At 36.2% G+C, this 27,132-nt stretch overlaps 1 protein-coding gene across 1 annotated transcript in view; it reads left to right on the top strand.

Moving 5' to 3' along the window:
• Positions 1–27,132, top strand: part of LRP1B (LDL receptor related protein 1B) — a 557,319-nt gene that overhangs the window by 352,033 nt on the left and 178,154 nt on the right. The window contains exons 36-43 of the mRNA XM_053471115.1: positions 2,965–3,099; positions 3,467–3,596; positions 5,276–5,402; positions 5,565–5,716; positions 6,018–6,142; positions 9,643–10,014; positions 21,271–21,460; positions 23,165–23,369. Coding sequence (XP_053327090.1) covers positions 2,965–3,099; positions 3,467–3,596; positions 5,276–5,402; positions 5,565–5,716; positions 6,018–6,142; positions 9,643–10,014; positions 21,271–21,460; positions 23,165–23,369 — 1,436 coding nt within the window. The remainder of the gene's footprint in view (positions 1–2,964; positions 3,100–3,466; positions 3,597–5,275; positions 5,403–5,564; positions 5,717–6,017; positions 6,143–9,642; positions 10,015–21,270; positions 21,461–23,164; positions 23,370–27,132) is intronic.

Raw genomic sequence — 27,132 nt, 5'->3', positions numbered from 1 at the left:
TATATATTTATATAAAAATAATACATAAATATCTATATATATATATATATATATATATATATATTATATATTATACATACAAATGTATTTATATAAATAATAACAATAATAATAACAACAATAATAATAACTGAAAAAGCTTTTTCCTTGGGATGGACGGATCAGATGTTTAAGCTCCATGGTGGATTAATGTAAGAACTCTTGACTAGTTTAGGAAATAAGTAAAGGCAGGAGAGCTATGCCCATTAACCATAAAGATGAGGACAATGAGGTCAGTTTAAAGGGACACTCCAGCCATCGTATGCAATTTAACACATATTATAGCTGACATGCTGCTTTACTACATTGCGAGGCATAAGGTGTCGTTGGCCCCATCTATGAACGTGCCAATAAATGTATAAAGGAACGGCCCCCAACAAAGGTGTCTCGTTTCGACAACTGAAATGCAGAGGAGCATCGATATACTGTGCTACACAACCTATGCTTAGAACGATAGCGATAAAAACAACACAATACATATCGCCCTGTTGAACCCTCTAGGAAGATAAACTGGATTTCAAGGGAATCCGACATTCACAGAAGTTCCGTCTCGGCATTTCCCAGATAATGATACTCTTTCTAATAATAATAATGATTGGTGCCTTAAAGACAAAAAGCAAGGACTATAATATGTCGATCCTTTATAAAACCTAAATGCATGCGCGCAAAGATAAGATTGATAATCCAGTAGAGCGTTATCAGGATTAAATGACATCATGGATCTCTGTAGTACATAAAGCCGCCTTCAGTAAAGTGTGTTTCAGGAGGAATAGCATTTCGGCCTTCGCGATTTAAGCTGCTCCATGTTGTCCCAATATCCACACATATCAATCAACAGGAATACATAACGAAGCTTACTTCACTACACTCGGATTTCTCTCCCTTCTGAAGGTTAAACAAGTATTACTAGGAGACTGCCTCGGGCTTTCAGACATCAATGAAATATTATTTTTACAGCAGAAGGAAAATGGTCCGACTTGATGGTCTGAATGATTCCTACACGAGAAAATTCTATGTTTCTCTTAAAAAAAAAAAATGCAAAAAATATTCTATGGTTGGACATTTCTGGTTCGACTCATGAAATCGTTAACTGTTCACAGAATATGCAATGTCTCATTTTGCTTAAACACTTACTATGCAGAGAGAACATTCTCATTAGAAAGAACAATGAGTGTAAATAATGCAGAATTTTATCATCCATGTAAAAGTAATAGATAAACCGAAATCTGTTTCGTGTCCGCATTAGATAATCGAAAGTCTATTTGGTGTCATGCAAATAAAATCTATTAAAAAAAAAAAATATAGAGCAGTAGGCTTACAATTAAACAGCTAATTTCCATCATTAAATAATGTAATATTTAACAGTTTCATTTATGAATAAATACAATATTTAAAAAAGAAATAATAATATGCAGCATGAGAAACCATCTGTTTTTATGTATTATTGATATTTTTGTTTAAAGTTTTTTTTTTTTTAATTAGTTATATTTTTCAAGCTCTGAAAGTCATGTGGTCATGCCTGGGAACTCCTGGTTTGACCTGGAGTCTCTGGGTGAAGTCCTGCTTCCCCAGGTCTCTGAGTCGGTTTCTTCTTTCTCCGAGAAGAGGAATGACATTTGAACACGCCCACTTCCTGCCCACTTCCCTCCTACTCCCCACCCACTAAAACCTATTTGGGGCTAGCCCTATCCCTACATTCCAGAAGGAGAGCTCCAAATAGCTCACCCAGGGAAGTTTCTACATTTGTACCTTACTGAAAAAAATCTAAAATGTAAATATAATACATTCATTTAGGTGCAAAAAAAAAAGAAACATTAATGTCACTAATTATTGACATACATACTGTATATAAATATATTTTTCAATATTAATTTCCCAATGTCCTTCACCTTTAAAAGCTAGTATTATGGTTTATTGTTTATGTGGTTTCCCATGAGCCAAGTCCTGCTTGGATATTCAGAAGCCACACACAGTCTCGGAGAAATGGTATAACATGCGCATACAGCCAGATCATCTGTTATGAGGATGAATGAGGTGGTTCTGACCTAGATCCACTGCATGATAATGACTGTGCCGACAGAGCAAATTGTCTTTCTAATTAATGACACTTCATAATGTTTCGGCATTAACTCTTGGGGGGGGTAACGCGAGGGCATGTATACGTTTTGCGGTACTGTAAACATGTCACAATTTAACTCAATAATAACAAGACGATTCAATGCAATTTTACAAATGTATAGTTTCTAAATATAATTAGAAAAATTGAACATACAAACTTCCGTTTCAATAGATTTTCAATGGTAGAACTATTTTTTTTCTTAAAAGTGCAAAAATAAAGAAATATTTTAGCCGAAAAATATTTTTTTAAAAAATATTTACTGGTAAACAGCTTTGGAAAAGTGCTCTCGACATAAAAATGCCACATTTGGTATGAAGGATCATGCTTTGAATGGGAATAGTTTTCTGTGAACTTGGGTAAGTCACTTAGGGAAATATTTTTATATTACATCAGTAAAGCTTTTTATCTGGAATCATCTTTGAAGCTACGGAACATGGCCTTTAATCTCTTTCTGCTATATAGCAGGCCACAGAAGTCTGGTAAAGGTTCTCTAACATGACCATTTAACATCTGAACATCTTTGGATGTTTGCATGTCTACTAAGAATCACTTGCATAAATTAATAAATTATACTCCTTAATTAATTAGGATGACAGTTATGTTTTTTATTATATATATGGTATATATGTGTTACCTGCCCTTGGAATGGTCAATGAATTAGGGAAATATTTGTTTCTGCGTATGAATGAAAATGGTCACCAAGTTCTGATCTACTGGAACAAACTAAAATACCATGTTGAGGCCATACTTTATTGGATTTTGATAACCTGACTGTTGCATCTTTAAATTATTTATTTTATTTAAAGGGAACGACACAATCTATTGGACTGATATGGGCTTTAACAAAATCAGCCGGTCTAGACGAGACCAGACCTGGAAGGAAGATATTATTACGAATGGTCTGGCAAGAGTTGAAGGAATAGCAATTGACTGGATTGCCGGTAAGTGCCTCGTGTATAGTATTTATTTGTGACTGTAAACTATTTGATCAGAACATTACTGTGTTTTATATATTTGTTTGTTTATTTCTGTGCATACATAATGCTTAGTGTGCAAAATTGCAAGTGACCATATATGGAGATTTTTGTTTTAGGAGGAGTGGTTAGAGGTGAGGCTAGAAGGTGTGGCTTTAACAAGACTTTTTTTTTAAGGTGCCTCTGGCCTATTCTCATAGGAAGGTTGTCATTCTTGACTTTAATTCTAAAATTAAATGTTAATTTAATAATAAAAAAATGCACTACGTAGTAAATATAAAATTTTTATAAAATAGATGCCCTATATCTATAATCATAATTTTATTACACGCAGGTAACATTTATTGGGCAGATCATGGTTTCAATCTGATTGAAGTGGCAAGACTTAATGGTTCATTCAGATATGTTGTAATATCTGGCGATATCGACCAACCTAGAGCTGTTGCTGTACATCCTGAAAAAGGGTAACTATTAATATTAATATTATTGTTATTATTATTATTACTTTTTGTCTGAGGTTTTGTTCTATTGACATGTACATTGAAAACTGCCAATGTAAAAAAAACAATACCAAGTTTCCCCCTGATATTTCTGAAAGTGGATCTCAGTTCTAATTTATATAGATAGGTTTTGACCTTGGGTTATATATTGTATTTTATGTCTTGTATAGTGTCAATGAATTATGTAGCACCTACCACAGTGTGTATGTACAGTGTAACAATCTCAAATTTAACCCCTTCACGACAAAGCCTGTACATGTACAGGCTCACAATGCATTGTTTTAATGGGTTTAATGACAACCCATTGTACTTAAGGGGTTAAAGGCAGACACTATTACATTGGGTAAAGAGGGGTTAAACCACAAGGTATAGAGGTGATTAGCTAGTTCTATAGGTGAGTATTCTATTTACTAATGGAAGGAGAACTTCTGGCATCGTTATAAATAAAAGGGGACTCCCATCATATATCTGGCTGTATAAATAATACTGATGTTCAATATATTGTACCGCCTGACTTTGTGAGCTTGTAAATATTATTTTCATAAAAATAATAAGGGGATGGACGCGATGAAATTCTTTATTAAACCGTGTTTTCTTCTTCTCTTGTGATATTGCAATAAATAATTTCACACGTCTGTTTTTTTAACAGAAATATTCAAAGTTCCATAATAAATGATTAATTATTATAGAAATGAAAAAGCGATGTTCAATACAATAATAGCATCGGCAGTGGCGCTTTTGCAAACTTTATTACTTAAATCAGCCATAGGAGTCATAGAATAAAAAAGGCGTGTTTGTATTGTTCCCTTTCTTAAGACATTTCACCTTTTTCTTCATTTCCTGTACTTTCCAATTTCCTCCGCAAAGTGACAGAATCTCTAATTATACCACCGACCGTAGCCCGATGCCGCCGAAGAGAACGGTGTCTAATCTCGATAGCCAAATCTAAGGGCATTTTTTTCTGTTGATCCCGTTATTCGCTGAGACTCGGCTTCTTCTATAATGACAGCTAAAGGTTTTAACCCCTTAAGGACAATGGGCGTTCCCTAAACCCATTGAAAACAATGCATTTTGAGCCCGTACATGTACAGTCTTTGTCATTAAGGGGTTAATAAATGAGAGTGACTGGGACACAATGCTATTGAACCTGCTGAGAATGTGATCAGCACTGTGCTGTTCTTAACTCATCTCAAACTGGGGACTTTCTTACCAAGCTGACCCTGAGGCTCCTGAAATATTAACCCTTTAATAGCCCATCATGTAGATTCAACGCAGTGACTCTCTAAATGTGCTAACCAAATAAACTCTAATACCGGTCCTCATGGAAACCTTGGCTTGTCATTATTAAAATATACACTTAATTGAGTCACCTGCATTCAAGCAGGGATATCGACTATAACATACTGATAACAAAAGCACCAATTGGGGGTATTATATATGATTACAGCAGCGTAGAATAGGAAGGAGCCAGCTCCAGACTGAGTGATCCTGATAATATGCTCCTCCACCCTGGGAGTCTGAGACTGGGGCAAAAACTCTGAGACTCAGGGTCAAACTCCGAGAGCCCCCCTGTGCAATTAGAATAGTATAACACAAGCATCATGCACATAAAAAAATAACAGTTTTAATTATATGAATCTTAGGTACCTCTTCTGGACAGAGTGGGGTCAGACTCCTTGCATAAGCAGAGCCCGCTTAGACGGATCGGAAAAGACTATGCTGGTAACCACCGGGATTGCCTGGCCGAATGGAATCTCCGTGGACTACGAGGTCAGCTTATGCATTTTCTGACAATGTATTTAGAAAGCATTAACTTCTATGTTGTGTTATAGCAACAAGCCTCTTCCCTTTTAGCTTTTTCATTGTTGTCTTAATAAAGTTCTCTTACAAAGAGCAGAGCTTGCTAAAGTTTACTTTGAAATTGATCTTTAGGAAAATAAATTATACTGGTGTGATGCCCGCACAGACAAGATAGAAAGAATTGACCTTGAAAGTGGACGGAATCGTGAGATTGTGCTGTCAGGAAGCAATGTGGATATGTTTTCGGTTGTGGTCTTCGGGGCTTACATTTACTGGTCTGACAGGTAATTTATTTTTCCATAAGTATTTGAGTCTCAAAATGTTATTTCAGCACCAGCTGCTTCACCCTTGTAGGATTAGCCATCCCTTAGCAAGGTCACAATAAGGACCTCACAAAGCCATGTAATTTCCACAGGAAAAAAAAAAAGGCACTTTCGATATTCAGAGCTAAATCGTATCAATGTCATAGGCACAAGTAGGTTTCCATGCCTTCTGTTAGGCCAGCTGTCCGTTGCGTTTTAAAGACTTGTTTGATTTTAATTATCCAAGGATTGTTGATCTGTGGTCTTCTCGTCTTTTTGACAGGGCGCATTCCAATGGTTCTATTAGAAGAGGGAACAAAAACGATGCCACAGATGCTGTAACAATGAGGACGGGTCTCGGGATAAACCTAAAGGATGTAAAGGTCTTTAACCGAGCCAGAGAGAAAGGTTTGAGATGCTATACACGATTTCTAGGATCTTTACCAATTCAGTATGAATATTTGCATTGCTATAATCTTCAAGACCTTTTTTTGAATAGTGATTGTTTCAAAAACATCCAAGCAATATTGTAGATTAGTGGTTCTCAGAGGTTCATTTTGTGGTTGGCAATATACTCATAGCCATGTTTTGTGGACTTCAAACTCAGCAACAGTTATGTTCTTGTGGCCACCTAGTCAACTACAGCCCGGTTCTAGCGGTTACATATCTGGTCAGTGGTGGAACCTTCACATTTCGTTCAATCTATGGTAGAATATTTACATTTCTTTCCTGGACTCTACATAGTCGAGGATATTGTGTAGATGGCGACCACGCTTGAGAAATGCTGTTCTAGATTTCTACCAAGACATTGATATAGTTCCATTGGCTAGACCTTTAAGGACAAAGAATAAGTGACACTAGAATAAGAACTTCCCTATAAAGGTCTCTTCCAACAATAAATACATTTAGAAGAAGCACAAAGATTAACCTAGGATAAATATTGCTCGGTTTACAGATTCTTAGTAGCATGACCTTATAACGACCTAAGTGTAGGCAGGGAATCGTCGACGGATAGGAAAAAGGTCATGTAACCCACTTAGGTTAAAAAAAAATGTCTTCTGTGCGTTGATAAATTATTAACAATGTGACATAGTTGCCAGAAGCAATGCATGCAAATAGGTTAACATCTTGGAGGAGATGAGCCAATTTGATGGTTCGTCAAGGGATGAACACAAGAGAATTTGCCGTGATTGCCACGCTTGGAGGAGTGTGAATCATCTCTGCAAATTCACATATTAGTGTATTCAGAGTACACTTTATTGTGTGATCATTTAATCATACCTCTAGCCACAAGATACAACACTAGACTATTTATAGATGATATAAAGGTTATTATAGGCAATAATAGCCGGGTCATTTAAACATTTATACTTTTTCTGTTCTTCAGGATGGAATTATCTGTGTTCTGGTTTCTCATCATACCTTTTTTTTTTACTCTTGCTACATCTTTTTGATGTCTGTCAAAAATTCCCAACCCACTTGTACTTGACCTACATGAATACATGTGACTGCATGCTACATGCTTACACTTTTGCAGTGGTTGGCCTATCCACTCACATAATCTCTAATACAGTGGGGGAATTTAAACATGCATGGGATTGGCATATGGCTCCTGAAGACGAGACCAACGACTGATTAATGCTTGAGTCTTTAAAGCAATAAAAAAAAGAGCTAGATGGAGCCGAATAGGGCCAATCTGCCGGCAGATTTCTATCTGTTTTTATCTGCCACCGGCAATGAAGGTACGTGCGAATTGCCAATCCTAACCTGGTGCCGCATGGACTGTAAAGACCAGAATCTGAGCTTTTTACCCCAAAATTCACACCCCATGGCTTCTATTAAAGCTTATGATTAAGTGCCTTGTGCGCGAAAAGCGTACTACATTGCAGTGCTGTTAAAGATTTTTTTTTCACCAACTGATGGATTATTTGATGTAATAAAGGAAAGTGTGAGTGCCAGACCCGTTTCTTTTTTCCCCGTTTTATTTTCATTATACCTTTTTTCAGTATATACACTTATGCCAATATGGGCAACAGTTTCAGCTTAATTTGTGACTTTGTGCTTCCTCTCAGCTTCCATAACAGGGGGTGGCATAAATAAAGGAGCAAGCTTTCAAATAAAAAAAATAGTACTTTTATTTCCACATTTATTTTTAAAAAAAAAATTAGTGCTAAATCTTGTTTATTAAAAGCATACATTGTTTTTTTAACAGGAATTATAGCCTCAAAAAAATAATAAAAGTTATGAAATGAGTAGGCTTTGAAGATTTTTTTTTACTACTTAAAAGTTTCCCAATTCTTTCATACTTTTCACTAAGCACCATCAATAAGTGAGTGTTAATTAGAGAAATTTCATACCAATTAACTAAGACGTTTGCACATTTCTGATCACGTTCAAAGGCAAAGCAACATATGGATTTTTGTACTGAGACAGAAAATTCACAGTTGATTTGTATTTATCTGTGTGGAGGATTAATTGAGTTGACAATACATGGAATTTACATATTTGAAACACTAAGCACATAATTATATAGTTTTGCCATTGAAGAGAATGTTTCAAATAAAGCAGTATGGAAAAATATCTATACATTGCTCTTATAGAATTGTAAGCAAAAGTACTTATAAGAGAAACACAAAAGATCAAGTTTCGTCTCTATGACATCACTACGTGCCTCTCTTTGCAAAGTAATGATTAATTACTGCCATAGCCCATATCTGGTGTCATATGGTGGTTACAAATGGACAGATATCTCGTCTTTAAGCCCTACAAGAAGATCATCTCAGGTTTACCATTCGTAACTCCATGGTTTATCCACTCTTGTGACCCACTGTAGGCTTCTTCAGCTCACTACTGTCACTAGTGATCCACCACTTTTTCACGTGTACAATTCCTTTCTGTTTAATGTCTCACCCCATAGATTAAATAGACCGACAACACTGTTTCTAATATATAAATTTGCCATTAAAGAGACACCCTCTGCTATAGCGAGTGTGGCCGGCTACATGCTTAGCCAATGTTGGGTATTGGGAGAATGGGGCCATCTTTAGAGCCGTTCATTGTCTCTGGGTAAGAAACATTCTGTTAGAGAGAGGCTTATTAATTCCCTTAATAGAGATGGATTAAGTAAAATGGTTACAAAAAGAGGGAAAAGAAAAAAAAAACATTTACAGGTAGATCAGACCCATCAGGCCCCGTCTAGTCGCCCGCTTCTCCTGTTAAAAAGACTTAAACTTTAATCAGTCGTCGGTCTCGTCTTAGATTCAGGAGCCATATGCCTATCCCATGCATGTTTAAATTCCCTCGCTGTAACATTACTGGCTGTTCCATTTATCTACCATCTTCTCAGTAAATAAGAAGAAAAATAGTGAGCTATTAGGAAAACACAAGATTAAATATCTGGTTAGATTGTAAGCTTTTCAGGACAGGGACCTTCTTTCCTAATGTGCCTGTCGTACTCTGTTCATAATGTTTGGCTACTGTATTCTATGACACCTTATGGTCCTTTTCCTTTATACCGTAAAGTGCTAAGTACATATATTCTAATGTAAATAAAAATATACATTCATGCATGCATTTTCAAGTTTCACCAAATACAAAGAATAACCCAAATATCATCACACATTATACTGTAACTTTTTGTGAGTGTAGTGATACTGCACTAAGCAACGAAATCGAATGAAAGCATGGTCAAAATGTTCTTTTGAATTATTGATTCTCAATGTTCTTTTTAACCTAGAAAAACATATAGTTTAGCACAAAATGTTCCTCTGTGGCGTGTAGCAACATTAATCAATATAATGTAAACCGTTCAGCTAAAAAAATCCTTAGGAGACTTAATAAAGAGGTAACGTAAACTAAGCCAATCGACTGAGACAGTTACAAAATGCTAAAATAATATCTCTCTGCAGGTACCAACATTTGTGCCAAAAATAACGGTGGATGTCAACAGATCTGCTTATACCGTGGGAATATGCAAAGGACGTGTGCTTGCGCGCATGGATATCTTTCAAAGAATGGAGTTGCTTGCTTAAAACACGATGGCTACTTGCTCTACTCGGGGAGAACCATATTAAAAAGCATTCATCTTTCGGATGAAACGAATCTCAACTCGCCTGTGCAACCGTACGAAAATCCGGAATATTTTAAAAATGTGATATCTTTGGCGTTTGACTACAAATCCAATGGAAAAGGCAACAATCGGATCTTCTACAGCGACGCTCATTTTGGAAACATCCAGTCGATCGAAGATGACTGGACCGGGAGAAAAGTCATCGTAGAAAGTAAGAGTTTATTCCCTTGTTGAGTTTGGTTAAGACAAGTTCTATATTCCAGGTGCCCTTCAGGAAACGGGGACCCCCAAAGCAGTAAGGTTATAAGTGTAACTGGGACAAAATGGCTGGAAAGTGGGTGGAGCTGCAAAATAGGCAGAGGTGATTGGTCTAACTCTCTTCCTTGGGATCTTATACCATTTAAACATGGCTCTCTAGGAGTACTCATAGTCTGCTTGACTTGAATCCCAACCCAAGAGTTATAACCTCATCATGGGTAGTAGAAAAATACGCAAAACAAACAAGATGACTTTTGTCTGTTGCTAGAGTTGAAAAACAGTCCTTATTAAAAGTGTATCATTGAGCCTTCCATAAATGATGGGCAAACTCAGACAAACAACACCAAGAAGCCTGTAGACTTTATATGCAGGAGCTCCGTAAAGGGAAATGAATTCTCAAAGTGTATGAATTATACATAAAGTAGTGCATCGCGTGTCAAAGGTCAGCCTTTGGTCTGCAATTTGATATTCAGTTTAAAATAACCAATTTGGCAGCCCTGTATGTAAATGGTAATGTTAGTTTTTTTAAAGAATGTTATGATACTGAGAGCTGGTTGGAAAAAAAAAAAAAAAAATATATATATATATATATATATATATATATATATATATATATATATATATATATTGTCAGTATATCTAGTAAATTCCTAAAATACAAAGTAGGCAAAACGACTTAGACGCTAATGGTGTTTTTATTTGATTCATCTTGTCTAGGACCTGTTTATACAGCAAATGTGCTTAGAACATCAGTTCTTGATTTCATAAAATAAGGCAGTTACATAAACCGAGAGGCTTATCTAGGTATAAAGCAAGCATTTGTATAAATGGTGAATATTCTTTCGAATTCCCCTGGCTCGCATTAACACAAAAAACCTGCTTGGTTGTGATATCAAGTAGCTTTAAGACACATCTATAATTTGGAAGGAAAAATGATGTGGATGCTGCATTTCCTCAAAAAGGAGAAGCGAAGGTGGATTTATATACCCATTCAGGGGTAACTAAAAATAAAGGTACATGTTACCATACTTGAAAACTTACCCCTCTCCAGCTCTTTATAGAAGCTAGGATGGGAGTATTACTCTCCCAAATGGGAAGGGTAACCCCAGTAAGGCTTTGAAGGGGTAGGTAGTGGACAAGGAGTAGGTGCGAATGGGTGAAACCTGGGCAGGGAATGGCCAAACATAACTGCCCCAGCACCAGGGTAAAGGCACTAATACAGAGCCCTGGGGCATCAACTTTGTGTGAACCTTGAATTCTTGTTATATTACACATCAGAGGGTATGTAATGTTGCCAATGTCTCGAGGAGGCTGAAGTTTTGCTCATGGTGCAACAATTATATCCTGCAACTACAAACAGGGTGCTAGGTGGAAGCAGGGTAATAAATAACTGAGAATGACTAAAAAACAGTGATATTCGTTCCCGGGATCTGGGTTAAAACTTGGTGGTTTAAGGGATAGTCCTGTGTTTCTCTTGCTAAAGAAACTGTTGGAAATAGGTATGCTAAAGCAGTTAAAAACATTAATAATTTATACTAATTGGCAAGCCTGGGAAGTTTGTGGATTTCACCCAGAGTCTCCGGGTGAAGCATTGCTTCTCCAGAGCTCCGGGTTGGAATGTTCAATCTCTGTACAGGGAAATATGATTTGTCATGCCTGCTCCTTGCCTACTCTCTTCCCATTCCCTGCCTACTCTCCACTCACTCTACCACTCTCCACTACTCTTTCTGCCCTCTTATGTATCTGTTCTCCCAGCTGTCCCTGATCTCAACCACACTCCCAGGAAAGTGGGCGCTCAGAACAGCCATCCCTAGGAATGCCCCAGTTATTATTATCATTGATGGTGCTTGAAGATATAATAAGTTGTTTTATTTAATCATAAACACACTTTACATTTTCTGCACGGATACCAAACATAAAAAAAAAATAAAAAGCTTCAAAGGTATGTTCATATATTAAAACAACATTATAATTGATTATTTTATCAATTTTATTGTTTAAAAACGCTACTTGCTAGAATAGATAATCTTATATTTGTTTATTCAGCTTGAGTGGGCTTTGATGTCTACCTTTGCTTTGATTCCTTTATTGATGTGTTGGTTTTTTTTTCCGGTTGCTTAGTAATTTTCTATGCTTGTTGCTTTATAATTGAGAGAGGGAATGCAGACTTTGTCACTTAAGCTTAATGAAGTTCTATAAAAAGCATACCCAATTGGTTGGCTGTTTCATTTCTCGTATTTGGTATTCGTTTCATGTTCTCATTTGATGAAGGGAATGTAAACACGTATTGGGAAAGGCGTATGACTCCAGCATCTAAGAGGAGACCAAAGAACGATTAAGGTTTGAGTCTTCACAGCAGGAGAAGCGGGTGTACTAGACGGGGCCGAATGGGTCTGACCTGCCGGCCACCTTACTTGGTGCCGCACGCACTATAAACACCAGAACCCAATTCTTCCACCCCAAAGTTCCCATCTAATTACTCAAGATCAAGGGATGATTAAGGTTTCAGTCAGTGAAAACCGGCAGGTTAGATTCTATGTGTCTATGATAGGTCTCAGATTGTTCTCACATTAAATATTTTCTTTAAGTTGTATTAAATATTTTGATTAAGGATTTTTTTAAAAAGGTCAATTTAATTAAGACTGTGACAACAAAGAAGAAAGTGGATGATTTTTTTAACAGGAAAATGAATAAATCAATTGTGTTCAGGAAGTGGTCTTTTTTTTCCAATTAAAGATAAAAGATCCCTGATTGACGTGCAGGAGTGATAGTAAAGGATTTATATTCATATATCTGTGCATTCAACGGTAAATTAGCACTGCCAATTAGATTCTACCTCATTGGTGAGGCTTTTGAAGGCTATGATTTACATATGGAGCAGTTGGTTCTATAATGCAGGGGGAAACTTGTCTCTTGTGATCGTGATCGGTCTGAGAATCCGGTCAGAGATCCTTTTTCTGCGATGGACCAAAACATTCCAAGATGACCCCAAGTGGGGTCTTAAAACAGGACCATCTGTAGTGTTCAGTGTTGCCAGTTTGTGGTTGTGTCTTTTATTCTTCTTATACTTCTCAAGACGTCAACTGTTTGCTCTACCAATTAAATTATTAAACCGATGATGTCGTATTTAGTCAACTACTTTATAACATTGCAGTAACGCACAAAGGGTACCACACAGTAGGAAGAATAAACACTCTATTAGCACTCACAGCACAATAGCTTTAAAGGGTGCAAAATGGGACAAAAAGCACCAAAGTAAATAATTTTGTTGATTTCTGTGCATGGTCTAGTAGTTCCTCTCGGAAAACAGTTTTATTAGGATAAGAATGTGCATTGAACTGTACACGGAGAAGTAATGTTGCCTTAATACATCCCTGCCTAGAAGAGCTTAAAATCTAATTTGGTGTCTGATACATGGGAAGATAATGTGACTTATTCTAGCTTTGAAGGAGCTTTTCCCGAATCAAGGTTTCCTGGTAGACGATCAAAAGGTCAGTTTTCTTCTTCATGATTAAAATGCACAGTGACAGGAGATGTGATTGTAAATTCTGCGGTATTACAGACTCAGTGTCCTTTTGATTGTAAAGTGGAATGAACACTTATTTTAATACATATTGTGAGCGGCAGAGAAAATCATTCTCTGTATATCACGCTGAACTGGGGGAAAAAATTACAGATACAAAAAAACTAGTACTGTTTTCTAAAAAGAGTTGAAGGATTGGCAAGCTAGACCGGCGATGGGAGATGTGTTTTGAGCGGAATACTCTCATCTTGCACACCTTGAGTGTTTAGTGTACATCTTTCAACCCTTCTTACATAGATGAATCTTCATTAAAATCAAATATACATCATATCTGACAAGATATCCTCCTCTTCGGCTCAATGCACCAGATTTATACTTGGCATAGTTTTTTTTTTTCCAGTTCACTTAAAAGATTTATACCTTCAGATCAGTCCTTCATTCCGAGTTTCCAGCTCACTAAAAGCAGATTTATAACTAAACATTATGTCATATACTTCCAACTCCCAGAGCATTGATTTAGAATTCATAAACATCCCATTATCTGACACTTCTTCACTTTGCCAAAAAAAAAAAAGACTTGAAACTTACAAACAACATCTCATTATCTCACACATTTTATGAGGAAGCCAAAAAAAAGCTTCTTTCAGTTCAGAAACTTTGTGTTAGAATCAACTGTTGACATTATCTATGTGCGTGGCTAAATATTTGAGGTTGTACAATGAAGTATTTTAATCGCTTTATTCAAGAAGGACTTATAGATCAACTGGATGGGTGTTGAGTAGTTGTATCAAATTAGGTCAATGTGGACTCTTAACCAAAGTATCCCAGAAACATGCGATAGGAGGAAGATATCATAGATTACTCTGAGAAGTATTATTACATGGGACACAAAGACAGCCCAAAGTATTTAACTGAGAGAAGTCCAGAGGACATGAAAGAACCTCAGATCTGGCAGTAGCCTTTGAGACCCAGAGCACCAGGCTATGACATCATATCCCGGTAATCAGCAGTGAGGATGTAATAAAAATGTTGTTTGGGAATTTCGAAATTCACAGATTTTAATATAACTAAAATCATTTCGTAATTACCAATAGGTTCTATTCTTTGTTCTGCCTTTTGTATATTTTTTAGGTGATGTTTGGGTTAATCAAGACCTCCATTTGAACTCACACCAATGCCACTTAGCAATGCTCAGAAGCTGAGTGCCGCAAGGTGGCCCTTCCATAAAGGTGGGCAGGTGTTATTCTGCCTAATGCCGCCCGCTTCTGGAGTCAGCCCCTCTCCACCTCTGGTCATGTCCCCCCAACACTGGTGTCCCAATTCTGAGACCACAAATGTCAGGGTTGTATAGAATGAGCTACCGAAGGAGAGTAGAAACTTAATAAACCTATACAAATGTCTTATATTACATTTATAGCACACCTGTAGATTATGTAGCTCTTTTACTGTTTAGGTAAAGTGAAAATTAATCCCTTAAACAATGAGGACGTACTATTACGTCCTCACTAAACTGGTGTTTAAAGCTGAGGACATAACGTTACGTCCTCTACTACTGTCAACGACTGTGGAGGACTGCTTTTTATTTCCCCTTTTTTACACTTTGGTTTAGGAAGGTGGGAGGATTAGAGGGAAATGTGCAGAGACCTAGCTTTAGGGTATAAAACCATAAATACATAGACACATACATACACATATACTTGTAAAAAAAACTGCTACGTCCAAGGGACATGTCTTAACTTGGCATTACTTTATACCCATATACTTTTCCTGGGTTACTAATAGCTTACATTGCTTAATATAATCTGTTAACACCAACATATATGTTTATTGAACTGTAAGAGTTGGGATTTCAGGAAGTGACCAAAATGCTCTAAAGTGCCATTAAAATTTTTTCCTTAATAAGTAAGGTTGGCTTAATCGTTGACAAAAGTGACAATAAAAAGTTTATTGAAAATTTAAGTTGTTTAAGCACTGTTGTCCACTTAAAATGTGCTGGATATATGTGATTGTGTTGTAAAGAAAAAAAAAAGCAATCTAAAAGTAAAAAGTAACTGAAGATAGTTAAAGAGTGAGAAAAAATAGTTACTTTGTTCTTCTGGGAGTGCTGGAAAAGAAAAATAATTTCTTGTCGAAAAATATTCATTTCTTTATTGTAGAGGGAATGCAATCCAATAATGGTGAAATAAAATAGAACTATTAATTCTGTTATTAAAAAATAGGCTTAAGGGCACACTGTATCAAAATAGTACTAATGAAGTGGCAGGCTTCCACAGAAATGTAAAAAGAATTAGGCAGACAAGGCGTTCAGTGATTCTCCCGGGACCTCTCACTGATCATAAAAATTCCTGTTTTTAGGTTAAATAGGTCAGAAAATGAGAAATGGGGCAAAGCAACAAAATGACACAAATAATAAAAAGGAAAACTATAATGGGAAATAGAAAATTTACACCATAAAACATAGAATTTGGAGACAGATAAGAGCCGTCCAGGAAATTGAGGCTGCCTATGTTTCTACCTGATGAAGGACCTCAAGCTGTACTTGGCCATTTGCCTTGTGTCACGTTCACAGAGTAGTCTTATTCCTACCCCAGACCCTCTCTTCACAAAGCATCGTAACAATGTCTCATTGTGGTTCAAAAGCAGCACTACGTAAAGTGACAGTTTAATGTCCTAGACGGCCCCACCAAAGGAGAAGCAATACATTGTGAGTACTTTAATACCGATACTGTTACTGGTTTAAAAAAAGAAAAAATTACCTTAAGGAGAAGCTGCAGCTTCAGAGCTGCTGTTCCCTGCCTCCACTGTGGCCCGATGATTCACGTCACTGATTGACTTTTTCTCTTTTTCTTTCTCTCTCTCTCTCTCTCTCTCTCTCTCTCTCTCGATATAGATATATATATATATATATATATATATATATATATATATATATATATATATACATGCATACATATACATTCATTAGTATAGAATTGCTTTGATGTAATCTGCATGTAGAGTTAAATATTGCCTCAAAGCTGGCAGGAGGCCATTTAAAAGGCTTTTAAATGCATTCCTCTACATTTCTTTCCTGTCATTTTTGAACACATTTCCTGGAAGGAAAATATATACACAGTGTAAATATATATTTCTATATATATATATATATATATATATATATATATATATATATATATATATTCTATATATATACACTCTAAATGTAAATATCTTTATCAATTGCGAGATTTAATGACATCTTCCATGTATGACCTAATTGAAAATGATATTATTTAGGGGCAAGGCATGCTTTCGTACGCACCATTATACATCTGTCAATGTTTTTCTTCCCTCATTTGGCTCATTCAATTAAATGTGTTTGAAACATTTTTCACTTGGTAGAGTAACCCAATCAAACCACACGAGATTGCCGCGTCAGCTAATTCTGCCATAATGTTATTGTAATTGATAAGAAGGCCCGTCGTAGTCTGCTTTTAAAGCAATAAAACATCGGGGAAAAAAGATGCATTTACAATTTGTACTTAACAATAATTGTGCTATCAGAGCTTTAATTAATTCTTTGTCGTAAGGACAATATACTTCAGCTGGCTATAAGGTAGTCAAGGATTTGTTGCTCAAGGAGCTAAGAGCTCGATATTGAACCATAATAAACAAAAGATTGAGTCGGAGAAAAGGAAAGTTATTATCTACAAACATAAGCTGACTTCTCCATCGATTATTACAGTTTTCTGGAGACTTTTCTTAATTTTAATTAAACCATTTATGGTGTAACTTTCCATTCCTTTATCGGTCTTACATTTCTCAAAATCACCCGTTTCTTAGTAATTAAAATGTATAATTAAATATTAACAATTTTATTATGTTAAGCAGAACCATCCCAAACTCTACACTTAATAACAGAGATTACAGGTTACAGTGAGGGATAGTAAACATGCATGGGATAGTCACTAAATCTGTAGCCCATGATAATGTCATTTGGTGTACACAACACCGGTATCCAAATATTTGGCACAAACAATGTTTTTTCAGTAACTCAATAGTCATATATCTGGAACATGCCCATTAAGTTAACCTTTATAATGAGTGTCCTACAACTAGATGTTTGGGTAGACATATTACCCATCTGTGCTACGGTCTCATCCCAGCTCTTAAGGGGAAAGAATAGCGTAAGGTGTAGTTGAACCAGAAGAGGCCTAAACCCTTTCTCCAAAAGCAGGTTGGTCTCTTGGATCTCCAGAAGGAGAGTCACTTAGCCAGGGCCATCGTTCCGCTCCATCTCCACCGGCTATGGCCAGCTTGGCCGTCTCTACACACCAGCCATTCTTAGACCTACAAACGTGGTCAGTGCTTCCAAAAGTGTCTGCAAGTCATAAAGTTGGAACACAAGACTTATTGTCTATAACTTTACTTGTTATAATTGTGCAGTACCACGTAACTTGCTCTTTACTAAAAAAAACAGAAATAAATAATGCCTGGGAATTCTAACGATAATCAGGGTCAAGCCTCACTGCTCCTTCTTCGGGCTGACATTAAAATGAATAGTTAAAAAAAAAAATCTGTGATAAATTAAATTAAAGGTCTTATGATTGATTTATCATCGTTTTAAACAGGCAGCATCATCCATCACTCGATCCTGTTTGTTTACGACATTTCAGGTACTGTAAATAATACGTAGAAGTCCATTCTTCAGACCCGCAGAAAAATAAACACGGAGACGTTAAAGTGTGTCTAAGAAAGGAAAAAATATATAACGCCCCCTCCATAAAGTAGAACATATTTTCAGCCAGATCTCTTGTTTTAGTTAAAAAGGAAACATTTCACACACCCTTTTCTGATACGAGTTCTTTTGTTCTAATGTTCTGGGTTTCATCTTTTTTTCTTTTGTCATTGGACCAAACGGACTTCTTTTCCAAAAATAAAAAAAAAGTCATTTATAACAAAAGATCAGTAGTGTGTGTTCTTCAATTATTGATTTGTTGCGTGTCTATTCTACGGGAAAGTCAGATGAAGATCAGAATGAATATATTTATAGCTTGCATCTCTCCTTTAGGATGCAATCCATCTTCGTTAAATTCAGTAAAAGTGATAGATGGTATTTGGCAGTCTAATGATGTGCTCGCTCTTGCATTGCCTCTGTAAATCATAAGCTATTGCTTTGTGTTGTGTAGATATTTAATCAGCTATACACCCTATTACGGATTTAACTCCGAATGTCAGGGCAGGTGAACTGTCTGAGTGTTTGTTTATTAATATCATTTTGTGTTAACATTACGCTCATTTAATTTGAATATATGGCTTTTTCCCCCTCTCTCGGAGCAGCAGACGTTTGCTGTAATTTCAGTCCCTTTTCAAATATATTATTTGAAAATTTCGGGAAATTTTTGATAAAATTATATATTTCCAGAAAAAAAAATGCCAAGTCGGTAAAAAAAACGGCAATTACAACTTATCAATAAAGCAAATGACTAATATTGTAGAAGAATAGAATTGGGCAAATCTTTCACCTATATATGACCAATAAAATGGTCAACAGCTGCAGAAAACATTGAGTTGCGTCAGCCATTGGCATCTCATGTCCATGATGTGAATGAGCTGGAATTCGCATTTCGCGGTTGTCTTTGTTCCCGGTTGAGTTGCCGTTGAAGGTGGCTAAATTGTACTGTTTTTGTAGTAACTCCTGCAGAGCAAATATTCACGTTTAGCCCACTTCAAGTAGCTGCTAGCGTATAATCTTTATCATAACAGCCTTTATAGACAAGATCATAGTTCTCAGCTCATAAATATCCATGGTAGAAGATATGATCAGCCACATTTAGCTCAACAAGGTGTCCACCAGTTTGCCAACCCTCTCCCCAATGCACGTCCAAGGCTTCTGATGAATCAGTTGGGTTTATTTATTATAATATAAGCAATTGTAACCTGGCATACAGTTATAGGCGGCTCATGAAGTCCTATATTCTCAAATGTTGTTGTCTTAATCAGTTGTTGTCCTTGTCAGTGTTCTACCTGACTTACAGAAGGTCATCAGAGATAGACACCTTTCTGAAAAAATACATTACGCAGCACGTATAAGAGTCAAAAGGGTCCACATTAAATGTAGGGACTGCAAATGTGAAGACAAAGACTACCGTTAGAATTGGCAAGCGCCTTTCCTTCCCTAGGATATAAAAACAACCTTCAAGAAATCATTTGTATTAGACTAGCCGGGAATATACATCATCATCGGTAAGATAAAGTAACATCTGTTTCATCGCAGTGGTGGCACAAGTGGTTTCTTGCTGACTTGGCATGAAAGTCTAAGCTGTAGAAGATCTGTCAAAGTCATTGCGTTGAAAGGGTTTAGAAAGTGTCACGTATAATGAATCTCTACTTTACAGATATAGTCAGGTCACGGGCTTTTCATTCATTTATGAACTGTTGAAATGAAGGTCATCCTCTTTGAGGATATTCTTTCAGAATAAATGCTGGATAACAGATTTTTTGTTAAGTCCTGCCCTCGCTTGTCATTACATTAATAAATGTCAGGAATATTAGATTCTAAAAAATTCAAGAAATATTCCGACTTGCGGCAGGAATGTATCTTATGTAATGAATTATCACTTAACAGCCACTCCACTTATATCAACTTCAGCCCGATGGATTGGTAGCCTATAATTAATCTGATTTTCCGTTGTTTAAATTTATTTTCTGAGTATATTGGACAGTGAGCGGATAGCAATGGCTATAATTTCTTTTTTTAAATGGATTTATTATTGTTTGCTCCTTTCTAATGGAGAAAAACAAAGGTTTAAGATAATTTATTTGGTGGTCAAATACAATCCAATGAAACAGCCAAATCAGAAATTATTGTGGTAAAAATATGTAAATATAATAATATTTAATATCTGAATACTTAATATATAAAGGCAGACAGAAAGGCATTACAAATGCATACAAAAAATGATTGGGGCTGTATTAATAAGGAATAACTGGTAGCAGAGAATATGGAATTATATAACTCTAGGTGAGATGGAGCATGGACTCAATTTCGTTAAAGGAGAAGGAGTGGGAATCGGCTTAAGTGGTTTCCACTGCTTCAGTATTTTGGTCCTCTTGGGTGTCCATATGGACCCAGATGAAGAATTCTAGGTCGGAGTCTTTACGCCAAGAAAAATGGGCATACTGGATGGACCGAACGAGTCTTATCTGCCATTAAATTCTGTGTTTCTAGGTTATGCTATATGTCCACGCTTAGTTTGAGAAGGTGAACTGCTTGGCCTGAGTGGCTGTCTGAGAATGTGTGTCATTCTTAAGAAATACACCATTTATTAGACAGACCTTGTTTAACCACTTGATGACAAAGCCCATACATGTACGGGCTCAAAATGCATTGTTTTCAATGGGTTTTGGGACTGCCCATTGTCCTTAAGGGGTTAAATGTCTGTACTGTAATAGACAAGAAACTGACAAGTTAAGTGTTCACGTTACTATGATGCATTATGATTAAGGGTTCTTAGCAATGGTGGCCACATTCTTGCAATGAAAAATGAAAAGACAGATTTCATTAGACATATGTTAATCTTCAATGGACTTATTATAGCAATGCCATCTGTGTTGTCTACGGCTCGAACCACGCTTTAGAATACTTCCCTCTGCTTTTGTAACAGCATGAACTAATCGGATTTCTTTCTGGTGCTTCTCCGACAGATGTAGGCTCAGTGGAAGGTCTGGCATATCACAAAGCCTGGGATACTTTATACTGGACAAGTTCTACAACATCATCCATCACGCGCCATACCGTGGACCAGAGTCGGAGAGGTGCTTTCAATAGGGAAGCTGTGATTACCATGTCTGAAGATGACCACCCTCACGTTCTGGCACTTGACGGATGCCAAAAGTATGCAAAACACATTCTATTTTTCTCTAAATTATAGTCTTTTTAAAACAGTTCTACTTTACTAACAATTCACGTTATTTTTTTTTACAGTAGAAGAACATTCAATGTTTCAGTAGAAATAGTCAAATTGTAGACTATTCACTATCCACTAAAATTGTGCATAAATAATATCGTGCTATGTAGTGCTTTAAGAAGCACAATACCAGTAATGTAATGCCTACTAAATTTCGCATTTGGTTTTTCCTAAACCTATCTCTCAGCCAGCAGACAGAATGAGTCATTTTTATTTAATTGCCTAAAAACTGACTGACATGAGCCAAAAAACTGTAATTTGTATTTTGTTCAGTAAATACATTGCCTTGCTGCAATTAAACTCTTAGTGTGTAAAAACTAAACACTTCTTCCCTTTGATGTTTGCAAAAGGAAATACATTTAAAAAAAAACCTTTTTTTGTTTTTTTTGTTGAAGCCAACAATATTTTAAGTAGCTCTCCATTTGTTTCAAAAACAAGGTTGTTAAAATGTTCAGCCCTTAAAGCTGAAGGCAGCCAAGGAATCTTGTTGACAACTTTGTGTTATAATTTTTCACAGGCCGAGTTTTTTGCTAAAATTCTATGATATTATTTTGTGAAACAGCATGCTTATGTCGTCTGCTTGGCTCTTAGCTTTGACCTTTAATAATGGAGAATGTACACACCTCTGTCCATAAAAGCACAATTTAAGGCTTAGCTGCTCTCACCTTTTATATTTACCAGCTGGTCCTTTATGATCCATAATGATAGTAAATATATATCACAACCCTGCTTTAAGCAAATAAACTCTTCGTCATTCTTATTGAAAACTCTTATACATTCCTTAGAGGTGGGTATGTTGACCTTGGCATGACCTACTATGACATAGCTCAAGGTTGCCTTCAAGACTTGCCTTCTGGAGAGATGTCCTCTCTGACATGAATGATGGTCCAATGATTGAAGCGACGGAACTTAAACATTTATGTGCTCCTGAATCTAAGACGAGACCATGATTCTTTGGATCAAGAAAAATGGTCCAGACTAGATGGGCCAAATGGGTCGTATCTGCTGTCAAATTCTTTGTTTCTAGTTTAGTACTTCCAGCCCATGCTTCTTTCTGATGTGCCAAGGCGGGCCAATAATATGTTGCTAATAACCTTTAATTTAAAGCATCCTGTATTATCTACAATTTTTTTTTCTCTAATTGATATAAAATATTCATAAACACCCGCCTATTTATCTGCAAGACCACAAGGAGAACATAAGAAACTGAATAAAATCGGTAGAATATAGCTCATGTTACAAAGTATCTTATTTTCTTACGGGGCCACAACTGATATATTTTATGTATGCCGCGCCGCTATAGAAAGTTATAAGTTGTTTACTTTCTGTGATTGCGTTATCGACGTCGTTCAGATATGAGCTAGAAGCATCATGTAAAAGATAAAGCTTTATCTGAACGATGGTTTCGCATTCTGCCTAGCGCCATATACTGTAAATCCCCCCCCCTTTATGATATTCATCCTTATCAGTTTTAAAATTGTAGACATTTCAAATGTTTATTTTGCTGAAATATGAATTCTTAGACAAAGTTTTATCAGAAATTTTTTTGTAAATTAAAAGAAAAATGGTAGCATCGCCAACGCAATACGGTTCTGTTTAACACGGCTCGGTAATGTATTCTCTCTCCCCAGTTTAATGTTTTGGACTAACTGGAACGAACAGCATCCAAGTATCATGAGGTCCACGCTTTCGGGAAAGAATGCCCGAGTTATTGTAAGCACAGACATCGTCACGCCAAACGGACTCACTATCGATCACACCGCACAAAAGCTTTATTACTCCGACGGAACCTTGGGGAAAATAGAGAGGTGCGAGTATGATGGATCGCAAAGATATGTAAGTAAAATGTAAATGGATAACAATTAGATTCGGTCAATAATTTTTTTTGATTCTTCTATAAATCGTCAAAACCGTTTCCTACGGAGGATTGAACGGTGACTGATGGTTAATCTTGGTTCATATTTTTTGATGTGATAATTTTGTGATGGCTAAGGACCATTTTTAAGTTGTGTTAAATATATATCACTCGTAACATTTTACTGCTTATGGTTGATACATTACCGATCCTAATAGCAAAAGTAAATGTATTTTCCATCATTTACCTTGATGCCCTTAATCTAGCAATCCGATAGTGTGAAAGTCAAGTGATTTTATGTCAAAGCATTTTATTTCTTTAAAGACCGGAAATCTGCATGAATATGACTCACATTTAAGGGTATGGAATACTTAAAATTAAAATGTGATATACAAAATTCTGCATTAGTAGAGGAGGGGGGGCCATTAAATACAAATTATTGATCTATATTGCACAAAGATTACGACCTGACCAATTTTTAATCGGACGTTTTATACGGTTGGTATTTGGAAAATGGAAAAATAAAATTACCTTCAAAACATTCATTAAAAATTGGAAGTAGAGGCTATTTTAATAAATTAGTATTTTGAGGTTGAGCTAAATACATCATTAAATATTAAAATTTCAAAAGGAGAACCAATCAAACAGACATGGAAGATATTCCAGAAGTTACATTAAAAAGGTGGGGGATTTTGCCAGGAAGCAAAATTAATTATACTGTATTAGACAATATTTCATTGTGGAATTCCCAGATGATGAATATGCGTACATGAGACTGCTACAGGTGAAGCCATGCCCAATCCCCACCCACTCCTCTCCTACTCCCCTCCCACTAAAGGCTGTCTGAGGCTACTTTTACCTCCTATCCCAGCTAACCCCACCCCACGCATGGCTGTCCCTGCCTTCACGCTCACCTAGTCCCACCTCTTCATGAAGCCACTCCTCTAGAAGAGGAAATGTTCTAAGTAACCCGCCCTAGAGGATCCCCAGGCATGTAAATCGGTCATACTATCGTACAGCTGTATTTAAAATATAAGCATTCTTGTCTTGAAAATAGTTATGAATTATTGCCATGCCTAGGGACTTTCTAAATTAGCTCTTTAAAGATTAACCCTTTAATAGTCATTGTGAAGATTCTATGTAGTGACTCTCTAAGTGTTTTAACCGAATAGCTCTAATGCCGGTCATGGAAACGTTGATTTGTCACCTGCATTCAAACACTGATATCAACCATACTGGTAGTAAAAGCACCAGTCGGGAGTCTTATGTATGATCACAGCAGTGTTGAATAGGAAGGATTTGGTTCTAGGCTATGCGACCCTGAAAATCTACCCCTTCACCCTGAGACTCTGAGATTAGGGCAAAAATCCTGAGACTCGGGGTTGAACAATGAGAGTTCTCAGGTGGTACAAACACAGAAATATCATTTTAAAATCTAAAGATTTTCTGATGTCTGCCAGGAGTAAGCAGCCAATTTTGGCACTTGAAATAATACAAATAGGGACGTTGTAAGGAAAAAAAATACATTAAAGGAGTTAACAGCAATTAGAAGCTCAGATTTCAAATGTAGTTGCAGTTTTGATGCCAGTTCTATGAACTGCTGACATCTTTCAGAGAAATCCATGCCGTGCGCGCGGAATTTCTCTTTATTACTGCTCGGATCTTACAGTAAGTCTTCTTAAGTCCCAGACAAAGGTCAACTACATAAGTTTAGTTAATCACCAATTACCCTGACCTCTTTAGTCAGCTTGGAGACTATTTAATGAGTTGTATTCAGATATAATTCTCCAAAAATACTTATGTTTTGAGTTTTTTTTTGTTTTTTTTACACATGTCCTGGTTTTTGCCTGTGATAATTTAACCATTTGTTTATATATATATATATATATACTTGCTTGAAAATGCAAGTTGGATACTGTTATTCTATATTTATATAAATTAACCATTTGTACACATGGAATGTACTGTTTCAGGCTCTATACCAGAACACAAGTATACATTATAATTACAATGACCACATATCAGCACCTGAAAACATGAATATTACTTGACAATATCATAGAAATCCAGAAAAAAGTACTGCACAACCATATGTATAATTGTTTTATTTTGTTGTCCCAAATATGTTATTTTACCACTTGCTTTCATATCATTCTGACAATTTAAGTGTTAAAATATTACTTGGCACATCAATTTGGTATTCTGACTATTAAATCAATTCTAAAAAAAACATTGAAAATACGTGTAATTGAAAAGCAATTATATGTTTGTTTATGGTTTTTTTTTTTTAAAATAAACATTCTGTCAAGCAGGTGTTTACAATTAGAAAAGTTCTAAGAAAATTAAAAAATAAATAAATAAATACAAATAAACATAGAGAAATAGCAAGGCTTCTTTTAGTCAAGTGCCCTTATAGACCTTCATGTTGTTAATACGCATCTCATAAAATAGAATTGAATGCTACAATTAAATCAGAACATGAATAGAACTTTCAAAGCTAGTCCATTTAAATACCTCTCAGCATCTAAAACGATAAAAAGAGAAATATTTTTGCTGTATGGGGTGTGATTAAAAGAATGGATTAGAAGAGGGGCTTTAACAAGGCTTTGGGGTCTATTCACTAAGAAGTTGAGTGATTAGTTGAGCTAACTCAGCAGACCAAAAAAGTTGCATGCTAACACTCACAAGCCTCTTAAATGCATCTGAGAGTTGCTTGTAAGGACATGCAAGGTTTTGTGAGTTTCAGGCGAGTATATGTGAGTTCAGAGTGTATTTATTAACAGCAAGATGTTTGTGTGGTCTATGCTACTTGTATATTTCTCTTCCTATCCACATCTAAAAAAACATTAAAGTACTTTGTGAGTACTTTGTTTTGCACAATAAAGCACTTACCTTAAGGAAAAGCTGCAGCTCCAGAGATGCAGCATACCGCCTCCGTAGTCTGACATATTACACCATTGACTGGCTGCTTAAATGAGCCAATTAGTGGTAAGAAAGCACTTCGGTTGAAATCAATTTGAGAATTTTTGGCGCATGTGCGGAGTCTCAGTAGACCCCCAAAGACTTGCCGAGCCAGCACTGGAGCAAGCTGGAGGCAACAGATTCTACAGGATCAGAAAATAAAGTTAACTATATTATCTGGGCATTGCTTTCTTCTTCATATAAAAATAATCAACCCTTTGACTACAATAGAGGTCTTAAAAGCTTTTGAATACAAGTACAATTTTGCTTTTTGATTACACGCTATCTTGTTTGTTATTCACGTAACAGTGATACATGTTTTCTCTCTTAAGTTCACAGAATTTCATAATTGATAGTTCTTTCGGAGCAAAAAAATAGGAGTTTTCAGGAGAACAATGAAGCTTGAGAAAGCACTTTTGTTCACAGTAGTTTTGCTAAAGCTACACACTTAACAACACATCTGTGACCTGTGATTGCAGGAAACAATTTATTTCCCGTGGTACATTATTGCTGTATTCAGATATTCTGATGATTCGGGGAGCCTAGACACCTCTATGCTTTGTTCTTTCACGCCGTGGAAAAAAATGCCAAAGACTTAAATAAAGGAAATAAAATGGTGGAAAAAAAAAACACAGGGAACAATAAAACTCTCGTCTATGGCCATAATAGAGAATAAACGTTATAACACGTTATTTTTTTGCTTTAAGTAGAGAATCTTAGAAAAAAAACACCTGATCTTTTTACATTAAAGATGTTGATTTTTAAAGATTGGGCTAGTTTTTT

The sequence above is a fragment of the Spea bombifrons genome, chromosome 7 (genome assembly GCF_027358695.1).
Source record: "Spea bombifrons isolate aSpeBom1 chromosome 7, aSpeBom1.2.pri, whole genome shotgun sequence".
NCBI lineage: Eukaryota > Metazoa > Chordata > Amphibia > Anura > Pelobatidae > Spea > Spea bombifrons.
This window is presented reverse-complemented; position numbering and strand designations above follow the sequence as displayed.